Source organism: Callospermophilus lateralis, chromosome 11 (assembly GCF_048772815.1).
Source record: "Callospermophilus lateralis isolate mCalLat2 chromosome 11, mCalLat2.hap1, whole genome shotgun sequence".
NCBI classification, from domain to species: domain Eukaryota; kingdom Metazoa; phylum Chordata; class Mammalia; order Rodentia; family Sciuridae; genus Callospermophilus; species Callospermophilus lateralis.
Genome location: NC_135315.1, coordinates 120439517 through 120452077, shown reverse-complemented (window position 1 = coordinate 120452077; position 12561 = coordinate 120439517). Strand labels below are relative to the sequence as shown.

The following is a 12561-nucleotide window of genomic DNA, read 5'->3' as shown; positions in this document are numbered from 1 at the left end:
CTCAGAATAATTACAAATTTTTGGGTGGGTTTAAATCATGTCCTCTAAATATAATTGAGTCAGATGCTAATGAGATACTGCAGGAACAACTGCTGTTTTTCTGACAACTGATAGTGAAACCTTAAAACCTGCATACCTTGTCTTTATAAAGTGATGGGTATGCAAAATCTGGAAAGATATTCTATTTTTTTTTAAATATAGGTAGATACAACTGCCATTTATTTCCTATTTAGATATATTGACATTCATATGAAAATATGCAGATCATTAGCCTATTGTAATTTCACCATTTACATTACTTTTAACTTAATGATGAGACATAAATAAATCTTTCATAGTACACAAGGTGGATATTTGATACACAGAACATAAAAGTTTTGTGAGGAGCTTTTTTGTGGGTTACATGTAGAACCCATGTATTTTAATATTCACTATTTTAAATGAACAATGCATGAAGGGAATGCAATACTTGGCCTATTTTTAAACTAGTGTAAACCCTAATCATACCATCTGTTTGCTTTTTAAAACGAATAACAGTTATTTTAGCCCTTGCACTTCAAGACATCTAGTCTTTAATTTTTCAGTTGTCTGTTAGGTCAATTTTGTTTACTAGATGAATGTTAATAAAACTATATGAGGCTGAAAGAATTCTCAACCAAATTTAGTCTTTTCTTTCATCTGGATTGGGTTAATTTCACAAGTGCAAAAATAGTTCAGTTTACAGTAGTTCTAGGAAATGAAGAATTTGCCTTAATAAAATGTTCACTCAACTGAAACTCTGAGTAGTCAAAATTTCCAGACTGTAAACTTCTCAAGAGAAGGGCCTCATCTTCTCCATGTCATGCTTTCCAAGGTGCTTGGCAGCAATCTGTACCCTGTGGAGTACTCAGTACCTTTTTGTTTGATGTTACTGATGTTGAAGTTGCTCCCTTAAAATCTACTATTAAAATGTAGCAAAACTGATACATTGTTCTTTCTGTTTTTTCATAGACTATAAAACATGTATATCAAAGTGATAATTAAAAAAAAAAAACCTTTTTTTTGGTTGTAGATGGACACAGTACCTTTATATTTATATGTGGTGCTGAGGATCAAACCCAGTGCCTCGCAGGCAACCCCAGCCCCTCAAAGTGATAATTTATATGAAGAGACATTTAGCATCCTTCACATAAGAATGCTTTTTTTAACCTCTATTTATTTATGTGATGCTGAGGATTAAACCCAGGGCCTTGCCTGTGCTAGGCAAGTACTCTACCACTGAGCCACAACCCCAGCTGCCACCAAAGAATGGGGTTATATGAAAAAAAAAAAGGAGGATGCTTTGTATGAATGTCTTTCATCAGCATTAAACAAACTTAAATTGAACATTGTCATTAGCTTAGCTTTAATTCAGACCTGAATGACCAAACCTCCCCCGCCAAAAAAGGTGGTTTTATCTTGAAGCAATTAACACAAAACAATCTGTATCTCACAAATTAGTTGTTTAAATTTACTTTCTAGTGTGGGAGGGGATGAGTCACTGGACAATAATTACAACTATAGCAGTAATACTTTCAGGTTGAAACACTACTGCTTCACAAATGAAATGATTTTAGTAACTAAACTCAAACACAATTTGCTGGAGAGGACTTCTAAAACTTTTGAGATACAAAAGTATAATTGAATCAAGGGACAGTATTCTCTCACAACTGGTATATGGGCAGCTACCTTGGGCTTTGCTACAGAAGTGGTACAATCAGATGGATGTAAGGAGAGGCAACTATGGGTGGGTTCAGAACTGCTCAGATAAACTACGTAGAATGCATTATAGCTTACTAATAGAATAAATACAAAAAAGGCTTTAGAGGGAAAACTACTGTTGCTTTGAATAAAAAAATAAATCTGGCTTTCCTTGAAAATCTATCTTCCTAGCTGACATCACCTTTATTTAAATGCTATTTTAAAATTAGAAGTTATAGTAACTTCAGCATTGCCTTGTGTCCTGTAGAGGTTGAAAGATACAATCAAAATTGGTGTTTGTGACTTAAATTTTATTTTACATGGTTAAAAATGGCATAAGCTATTATATGGTTTTCCTCTTACACACAGCTGCTGCTTCTGATATTAAATGGAGGCTATGTAGATTGAATTCTTCCTAACGGACTCATTCTTTTTGATTCTGAGTCATCTTCAGAAGTTTAGAGATTTTGTTTCACAGAGATTTTGTTTCACACTGAAGCTTTTGCCCCTATTTTGAGAATACTTAGGGGACATAAAAAGAACAATGATATGTTCTAGGTTTCAACAATCCTATTACTTTCTAGTAAAGAATAGAAGAATATGGTCTAGCAGTAAACATAAGTACCAGGCTTTTATAATTTTATTTAAATCTTAAACCTCTTAAAATGTACTGTTAAAATTGCTGTAATTAAAATTACAGCTCTGGAGAGCTAGTTGTTAGGAACATTGTTTTAAAGACAGTAGTTACAGATTCAGGACTTGCTTTAATTGATTTTTAAATAAAATATATTTGAGTATCTGTTAAAAAAAAAGAATTTAATTCAGCCCATAGTTGCTGATTAAAGACATTATAAGCCTTAGAGTTTCTTTCTCAGAGGATTATACTTTTCTAATTTTTTTATCATATTCCTTGAAAATCAGTGGCAAGGTATGGGAAAGAGAAGAGTGTGTGTGTACATTTTTTTTAAGAAATTTCCTTATTATTTATTTTAAATTAATTTTTATTGTTGGTTAATTTCCTTACTTTTTATAGACACAACATACCACCCTATATTTTACTGTTATAATGCAATAATGGCAAAAGCAGTAGAACTTCAGGCCAAACAACTCTTGCTACTAATGTAAACTCATTTTCAGAAAACCATTCTCACATGGACAGTGGTTAGAAAAAAGTACATGAATGTGCTACAAAAATAGAGCCATAAGACTTCTCACAAATAAAAGAAATTCCTCTGTATAAGTCCACAGTTGACCAAGGGCCAGCCTCCTTAACAGTGAGCAACAGGAAATATGCTGCCAAGTCACCATCTTCAGTTCTGAGAGTGAGTTTACATGCTTCCCCAATGGCAAAAAGTCTCATGACGATCCAATGAATCAACAGACACTTGGGAAATATTAATAAACAATTTTTTATGAACTATTACAACAAAGAACTTCAGCAAGAAGAAAAATGAAGTTTATGATCTTTGAGTAAACATTTTTAGCGTAACAGTCTCTGTGACCAGATATTTAAAGAGAAAAATCAAGGTTATAAAACACCATTTCTCTGTTATCAACTGGAATACACTAAAAATAGGATAATGGAAATACATGTTCTTAAAGCATTTCCACAGGAAATGTCCATAATTATGACATTCTAAATCATTTAGCAATTGTATATGCTACATTAACTAAAACAAAGGTATTCCTTATTGCACGTTTTAAAGTTGGAAGGATACTCTAGTTTAAGTGGGGAATATTTAGGGGGAAAATATTTTGGCTCCAAATGTATACTGCGCCAAGGCAGCTTCATTCTAAAAACATAAGGCATTTAAAATAAACTTTTATATTTTCAAGCCAATAATCCTTCAACACAATGAATAGTTCATAGTCCACTTTCTGACTAAGTGTCAGAGGATAATTTTATGGGCCCTGTTTTAAGGCCTGTGAACAGCCCTCACTACTCTGAGAATCGGGTGTAGGTGGAGGTTCATCTTTAAAGCCTGAAGACATTAAGTCTTTTGCAGCAGGTGGTGGCCCATAGTCTTGGGGACCATGAGTTGGAGGTGGTAATGGGGCACCAGGAATGAAGTACTCTCTTGGGCCAAATGAGCCTAAAGGTCTAAATGGTGCAGGTCCTGGAAAAAAATCACGAGGGTCAAAAGGCAAATCCCATTGTCCAGGTGGAACACCTGGTGCATATTCTCTGAAGCCTATTGGTGGACGCATACAAGGACCTGGAAAATAAAAAGGAAGTGATGTAAATACCCAGAAATTTCTGAACTTGGGTGATTTCAAGTATGTTAATATAGTCTTTAATTTCTCCCAAGCCTAGAACATCAACTGGTGCACATCCTGACTTGCCAGATGAGGCAAACTGAAATAGAACAAGTTTAGGTTATAGCCTGGCCAACCAGCCATGAAGCAACATATTAAGGATTTAAACATGGCTCTACCTAGCTCCAGGCTTATTTTTTTTCTTTCCCTACTATATAATTGCAGAATTATTTCTATCTCAAAAGAGCTCCATTTATATTTGGAAGTATTATATTACCATGACAAGATGATAGATTATGAAATAAGAACTTTACTACATCAAAGAAATTTTGATAAAAGGAAATCCCACTATTTATTATTGTATCCATTAAAAATTCATGAAGTATTTCAGCATGGACTTTACACATGCCATCAGAATCAAGGTGCATGCCCCCCTGGAAAAGGCCTTCCACAGCCACCTAATTAAATCAGCAACATTTATTAGGTCACTGTTAAATCCTCCTCTTTAACACTTCCCTCTGACTTTTCTCAAGGTAAGGAGGGTTTGACTTTTCCTTTTCTATATTCTATAACCTACTGCTTATGCTTCCATTATGGGTGATTACAAACTTTATGTTATAGGATTTTCATATCTGTGACAAAATTTTAAGTTATGGCATGTGTCTCATCCACCTTTCCATCTATTGCAGTGCATATCAACATATTTTCAACAAACATCTGCAGAAGTAATATTTGTGGCTTTTCTCTATATAGCCCCTTATCCTTGTCTATGAGATAGCTATTGCCTATCTCAGTATAAGATTATGTAGTGTCCCATATATCCCAGAAAACTGGAGGAAAAGTTAAAATGTACTCAGTTGTATCCTTTCATTGTTAAGACCTGAGATAGCAACCAACTGTTTTAGCAAGCAATAGAAATGAAAGATGAATGTGATTTATAAGTCAATCACTACTGTTCAGATCATCATACCAAATGGTGGAGGAATTGGCCGAGGCCCAAAAGGCCCACCGAGCTGAAATGGCGGTCCATACCAAAAGGGAGGTGGTGGAGGCCGTCCCATTGGGGGTTCCATAGGGGGGCCCATGAAGGGTACCCCTGAGAAAGGAGGGGGCCCTTTCATAGCCATATTAACCTGCAATTTAAGATTTGAAAGCAGTTAACAGTTTTAAAATTCCTATGTATTAAGACAAAGTACCAACACCGATAAAAGCTAAAAACCCAAAACAGGCACCTGTCCAGAGAACACCATCAGTGCAACAAAACTCTACCCACCCCTCCTGTGTATTCCCACTGACAGCTTACAGAAGTTAGAAGGATTCCACAAGAGGGAGCAGTTTGTTAGTGATTATATCTGCACAGGAAAGGGAAAGGCAAGAGGACTGGCAGAGGTTATTAACAGAGGTGACTTCTGACCAGTATGTCATGCTGTATTCACTACAACCTATTTCAAAGGGAGTCCCCCCCCTCCCCATCACTTCCCTTTCATCACAGTAGCTCATTACTTCCATATTAAGAATGAACAGAATAAAATGAAAAATACATTCTGTACCCATGTAATAATAGCTACTATTCAGAGTATCTTCAGTAAGTCTTTCATAATTATTCAACCTCTGAGATCTTTAAGTAGACTGTCTTGTTTTAAATAAGAGGGAACAAAAGCAAATGGATTATGATAATTTGTTGAAGGCCACACTACATATTAAAGGGTCTCAATCCCAGGTTTGCCTCCAAGCCATGCTTTTCCCACCTCTACTCCTCTATAACAACGGGTGTTTGCTCTCTTTTAAATCTTCTACTACAAAGGGGTTTGGGGGTCTTATCTAAGCTGCCCTTAGATTTCTCCAGAAATGTATATTCCTGGAATATGTATACACTGGAACTTGAGAAGTATTTTCCAACACAATGCTATATACACAAATTAGGAAGACAAGGCTTTAATATTTACTTTCATTTTACTGTACACCATTTGAGATATTGATTTATCATTTCCTATGAGTAGTGAGTTTGAAACTAAACAATTAAAAATTTATTTTATTATAGAGCTGCAGAAGACCTACCAGATATAATAGCAACACAGTTACAAGAGAATGCACTTATGTGAACAAATGAGACCATTGCTTGGGACTGGCTCAAGAGGTCATTTCAGATTATCATTGTTGCACTGAAAGAGTATTTCACTTTCAGAAAATCTGATACCAATCTAATTCAAATCACTCAAAATAGGGTTTGCACAAATGGAGGAATTCTTAAATAGCATTCTTCCAAACAAAAATAAAAATGATGAATTATATAATTTATAATGAATTTACTTTGCCTTAGAACATTCAACACAAAACACCATATAAAGTTAGAGTGATAACTTTTCACATTCTGTAGTTCATTATAGTTGTACACACTTAAGCCACATTTCCAAGGAGAAAAGTAAGCTCAATATTGCATGCAGTTTAAAGCAAACAAGATCAGTGTCATGCTCTGAATATCCTTCCCAGAAATGCACAGAATAAAACCCAATTCAGTTCTCAACCTCTAAGTACTTACTCCAACTGGATGCTCAGTTAAAGAAGTAATGGTAGAAACTGAGGGGGTCTCAGGTTCTTGGGGAACAGTTTGCTTTTTAAAAAACAAATGGGATAGTACAAATAGAACACAAAGAAGGATAAAGCAAAGAGCAAGTACTGTAGGAAAGCAACATGTTCCTGCACGACCACGTGATTCACAGTAACTACAGAACTTACCTTGCCCTCATCCGTCACCTTAGCTGGAGAAGAACTTTTGGAGCTGCTGTTCATGTGAGCTGGACCACATCCTGGGTCTGTTAGAGATCAAAGAATGGATTCAGACTTATTCTAACATGAAGAGAATAAAAATCCTGCATCCACAATTACAGATTCTTTGAAATTACTTGGTCTCTTTACCAGAGGCAACGGGTTTCCCAGATGCCTCAGAAGACCATTGAGTACGAGGTAAAGGTCCATCCATTGACCCTTGGGAAAAAAGATCAGAGCCCTTGTATGTATTTTTCAGAAGAAATAAACCACTGGTGGACAGGTCAGGGTTCAACAATAACTAGAAAGCAACATTAAAAATGGGTTGCTCAGGGGTTGGGGTTGTAGCTCAGTTGCAGAGTGTTTGCCTAGCATGTGTGAGGCACTGGGTTTGATTCTCAGCACCACACCATCTACAATTAAAAATATTTTAAAAAAATGGGTTGCCCAATATATAAATCACAATTTATGAAGAGACTTAAGTAAAATAAAGAACTGCCTTGGGTTGATAGAACAGCAAATTAATACGTACTGGTCCTAAACTTTAAGCTACAGACTTGAAGTATGTGTAAGTTGGCTTTTCTTTAGTCTGTATAACCTGACTTCCAATCTTACCAAGACTACAGTCCTATTTAGAATTGGAAATAAGACTCAGTATTTCATATTGGAAATATGTATGCTACATAAAGTTTAAGGCTACTTTTATAATATTTGGAAAAGGAACACCATAGAGATTTAATTTAAAGATAAAGGTTTACACTTCACAGTGTAAAATTTAAAAGAAAAAAACAATACAGGGACCTCGAGGAAAAAAAAATGTTTTCTATTCTAGAACAGATTTTACAGAAAACATTCATTAAGATAAAGTAAGAAATTATCTTCTATATATTGTACAGGCCCAAATTCTATGTTTTCATTAGAATATTCAAAAGGGAAAAAAAACCAAAACCTTGAAGTAGTTTACTATAAAGCAACATGTAAATGCTCACCAAATCCATTTCTAGGCATATCTCTTTGATTAATAGTAGAAGAAGGAGGTCTCCCAGCTGGCTCTGCTGTCAGTGAAGGGGAACAGTCTCCACCACTCACGGGGGATGGACCAAAAGAGCCATTATGGTTCAGTGGACCTAAAGACAACAATGCCGTGTTACTACTTTAAGGCAGCCTTCTCCCTGACACCAACCCCCACACCTCCCGCTTTAGCAAATCATTCAGATTATTTCATAACCATTACACACAGAAATAAAAAGTAATTTACATACATTCTGCACCAAGAAATAAAATAGCTCCTTTTACAAAGTGCCCCCTACCTCTCCGAGGAGGATTTTGTAAATTTGGTCTCCCTGGCATTGGTTTTACAATCACAGGTTCATCTTGCCGCATTGCCATCTTTTGGGTCATTTCCAGTAGTCTTGAATATTGAGAAAGAATGGGCTGAATTATGAAACAGCAATCATAGATAATATCTAGCATAACCTTAAAACACTATAAAACATACAGTAAGATACCAAAAATCACATACTTCTGTCTCAAATTAGCAGCTTCCCTTTTCTCTTCAGCTATAGCTCTTTCTGCAGAACGAGCTTTGAGCTATTAAAGAGAAAATATTCAAATTCAGTTGCGGTAGGCTATGCAAAAAATAAAGAAAAGGGGAAAAAAATCTTACCCAATTATCATGAGCTTTCTTCTCATGCATAGCAATCTGAAAAAGACAACACATTAAAAAAATGTTTTTAGGAATTCATTATTATAGCCTATAATTGTCTGTATTAGATATCAAAGAATTCTGCAACTACAGGACAGTATTAATTACTACCTGGTTTTTAAATGAGCGCTCGGTTTTCTGTAATTCTTCTTCCATCTCTTCAATTCTCTGCCTAAGAATTACAACAATTGAATAAAATTTGAAACATTCTGACCATTTTCCCTTTATTCCATCAGCTATACTTTTAAAGACTTTTATCATACATAAGAAAAACATTTCTATAGTTATATGAATCCAGTGTGATCAAAACTAATACTACAGGCCAGGTGCAATGCCACATGCCAGTAGTCCCAATGATTGGGAAGCTGAGGCAGGAGGATCACAAGTTCGAGGTCAGTGTCAGCAATTAAGTGGGAACCTATGCAACTGAGACCCTGTGTCTCAAAGTAAAAAAAAGGTCTAAGGATGTAGCTTAGTAGTAAAGCACCAAAAATAAATAAATAAAATAAAAACCTAATACTAATAACTTCTTTATCATTTAATTGCTAGAGATTCTGAATTGATAAATTATAATTCCCTTAACTGTTCATCAGTGTGTTCTCAAGTAATTCTGCTAGAAATATCTTCCTCCTTAAAACTTTTTCTTTTTTTCAAATTATATCCATAGAAGATTTCCAAGTTCTATCAAATGCCACACTTCTGTGGGTCTTGATATAACACACAGCAAACTGATTTCTTAAAGAATTACTACAACATACAAAACCCCCAGAACTGTTTGCATTGATCAAGTTCCCTAAGGTCTTGCCCACTGGGTACAAGTAAATTTTTGTTAACATTTTTCATTTGTTAAGTTGAAATTTATTTTTTCTCCTGTGTGAATTGAATGTGTTCATATCCTCTCGTTATTTATACTTCCATGCTATTTTCTTCTATCTACATAATGTAAAAAAAAAAGATTAAAAAGAAAGCTAACACTAATTCATTAGACACTGACACCCTCCTTTAGAAACTGAACTCACTTGTAATTTTTAACTTCCTGTACAGCGGAAACCACCTTTTCATCTGCAGCTGACAGCTGCTGCTCTTTTTCTAGTCTCTCACATTCTTCTTGACTCTGTTTCCTAAAATAAAACCAGTTATCAAATCAAAAGTTTCTCTTTGTGAATATCACTTCCCACAATTCTATAAAATGCTTAGGCACATAAAATAGGAATTCAAACCTGCAATTTCATAAATCAAACTCTGGCAAATCACTTACATTTTCTAACTTCTCCTCTTAATTCTCTACTTACCAGTAAATAAAATAAATGTGAAAACAACATGTGCCCCAAGGGCAAGTCTCCTGTGTGTAAGATAATAAAAACTCACTTTACTTCAATGTGGAAGATCAGGACTGATCAACCTAACATAATTAAACATATTAGGATAAAGCAGGGGATAATTCTTTTCTCGTTTCTGCCATGGGTAGGACACTAAGTATATCTTTGTCATGGAGGAACTCTTTTCTCAATCCAAGACTGGTACCATAATAAACATATAGTCAGTCAAAGAAAAAATCTTCTGGAATATATCTTTTAGCTATGCAATTAACCACAGAACATTTTTCACACTTTAGATATCTATTTCAAAAGAATTGTAAATTAAGCAAAAAGACAAATCTGAGTTTTGATAATGTCTATTAACCAGAAAAAGAAGCTAAACTGACCCACTATCAGAGTATTATCTACTGACAAGTTTTAACTCTGATCATGAAACTCAAGATGTTCATCTACTGACACAAAGGTAGCCACATTTAAGGATTTAAAAAATACTATTTTCTGCTATCCTTGTACTACTTTAGCCATAGTTCCAATTCAAAAGATAATTAACTTGAAACTTAATTTTCCATAAATCAGAACTACAGTAAAAAAGGATTACTGATACCAAATAGAAAAAGGGGATTATATATTCTTATATAGCTTCTCATTTAATTCTTCAGCAAGTATTTTATGAGTGGCTATAATATACTAGTTACCTTGTAAGATGCTAAAGAATAAAAGAGCTCACTGTTTCAGGTATAAATGATGCCTAAAGGAATATAATAATTTTCCCCACTGTCTTAAGAAAGAATATGGAGAAAACTGAATCTTGAAGGACAGAGAGAATTTTGTTTCCAATTATCAAAGAGTTAGTCTGAGAGCACTAAGAACAATCAAAACATCTTTATAAGAATATAAAATTGTGTTTGAAGGGATCCAAGCTAAAAAGTCAGTGAAGATATACGTATGTGGCCAAGATCCATTAGAAAAAGGAAACTCAGAATTACAAGTAAGGCTGGCACTTTAAGGTACTTTTCTCCTATTAAAGATAACACAAAGATATGAGTCTGAACCAAGCCTTCATTAAATTCCTGGGCTTAGAGGAAAAAAGAGGCTACCAATAAAGGGACCCTTAATAAAAGCCCTAGTCTTTGAGTTTAGATTAGAAAGTACTGCACACTTAAGTGATGAACAGGCAAAAAATCCAAAAGGAACAATACTGAAACATTGAAAAGACAAGTCATTTTTGAATTATCTTAATTGCTGACTAAGTTTAAAGTGACAAACTTACTCAAGTAACCTCAACACTTTTCTATAAGAAGATAACTTCGTCTTAGTCCTCAAATTTCATCTATAATTATCACAACAATGTTGGCCAATCAAAACTGACCAGGCACTCCATTAAGACAAAATTCTGTGAGAAAAAATGCCACAGAAAAGGAAACCAGCTAATGGAGTTATCCGCACATGTTTTAAAATCACTGCGCTTTATATAGTCAAAAAAGTAAAGTCAAGAATATGAATTTCAGGGCTGGGAATATAGTTTAGTTGGTAGAGTGCTGCCTTGCATGCACAAGGCTCTGGGTTCAAACCCCAGCACCACAAAAGAGGAAAAAAAAAGATTATGAATTTTGTCAAAGGATTAGAAACTATAAAACCAATAAATAGTTGGGTGTGGTAACCTACCTACAGTGGAAGATACTCAGGAGGCAGAGGCAGAATTATGAGATTAAAGATAGCTTGGAAAGCAGTAAGACCCTAGTCCCTTATGAGAAAGAGCAAGGAGTCTGGGGAGGTAGCTCAATAGTAGAGCACATGGCTCAAGGTCCTGGGTTTGAGCTGTAGTACTGAAATAGGACTGGGGTTGTGGCTCAGTGGTGAAGCACAGGCCCCACATGTGTGGGGCACTGGGATCAGTCCTCAACACCACATAAAATAAATAAAATATTGTGTCGGGCTGGGGATGTGGTTCAAGCGGTAGCGTGCTCGCCTGGCATGCATGCGGTCCGGGTTCAATCCTCAGCACCCCATGCAAACAAAGATGTTGTGTCTGCCAAAAACTAAAAAATAAATATTAAAATTCTCTTTCTCTCTCTCTTAAAAAAACCCTATAAAAAATAATATATTGTGTCCATCTACAACTAAAATAATATTTTAAACCCTGAATTTTTTAAAATCCTAAACTCAATGAATGATTTTAGCAGCAGATTTGGGAAGTAAAATAAATCCTAGCACTTTTAAGACAGGTCAGAAGAAAATATCCAGAAGAAGTAAATCCAGAATGTAGGAGGCAGGGGAAATCAAATTCTAATATGCATTATTATAATCAGAAGAGAGAATGAGGTAAAATCAACATTTAGAAAAAGACTCGAAAATTCATCCCAAGCAACATAACTGCAAGAGGAAAAGTGGGTGGGGTGGGGAAAACTACACCTAGGCACTTCCCAATACAACTGTTAAAAAAAAGAGAAAGGACTACAGAAACTAGAAGAGGGATAAGACCAAACAACAATGATAATGGACTCTTTAAAGAAAAAATTTAAAACAGATGGTAATTAATTGGATATTTTTAAATTGCTAAAACTAAGTAACAGTCAAAATTCAGTAGCCAAAAGAAAGATCCTTTAAAAATGGAAACTGGTTTTAACTCTAATCATGAAGTTCATGTCAACCTAATACAGATTATAAAGGTAGCAATATTTAGTGAATAAAATACTATTCTCTGTTTATCCTTGTACTACCTTTGATACACTAATCAAATCTATCATGAAAGGACAATGTTCAAATAGAATGAAAATAATTTCAAATAAGAAACCA

The 12561-nt window shown here is 34.9% G+C and overlaps 1 protein-coding gene across 1 annotated transcript in view; it reads right to left on the bottom strand.

The window, feature by feature from the left end:
• Positions 1–3196: 3196 nt before the first annotated feature.
• Positions 3197–12561, bottom strand: part of LOC143410788 (transport and Golgi organization protein 1 homolog) — a 38106-nt gene continuing 28741 nt past the window's right edge. The window contains exons 18-26 of the mRNA XM_076871508.2: positions 9466–9567; positions 8558–8618; positions 8408–8443; positions 8264–8331; positions 8052–8152; positions 7731–7868; positions 6712–6788; positions 4946–5108; positions 3197–3935 (exon numbers count right to left, since the gene is read on the bottom strand). Coding sequence (XP_076727623.1) covers positions 3622–3935; positions 4946–5108; positions 6712–6788; positions 7731–7868; positions 8052–8152; positions 8264–8331; positions 8408–8443; positions 8558–8618; positions 9466–9567 — 1060 coding nt within the window. The 3' untranslated portion in view covers positions 3197–3621. The remainder of the gene's footprint in view (positions 3936–4945; positions 5109–6711; positions 6789–7730; positions 7869–8051; positions 8153–8263; positions 8332–8407; positions 8444–8557; positions 8619–9465; positions 9568–12561) is intronic.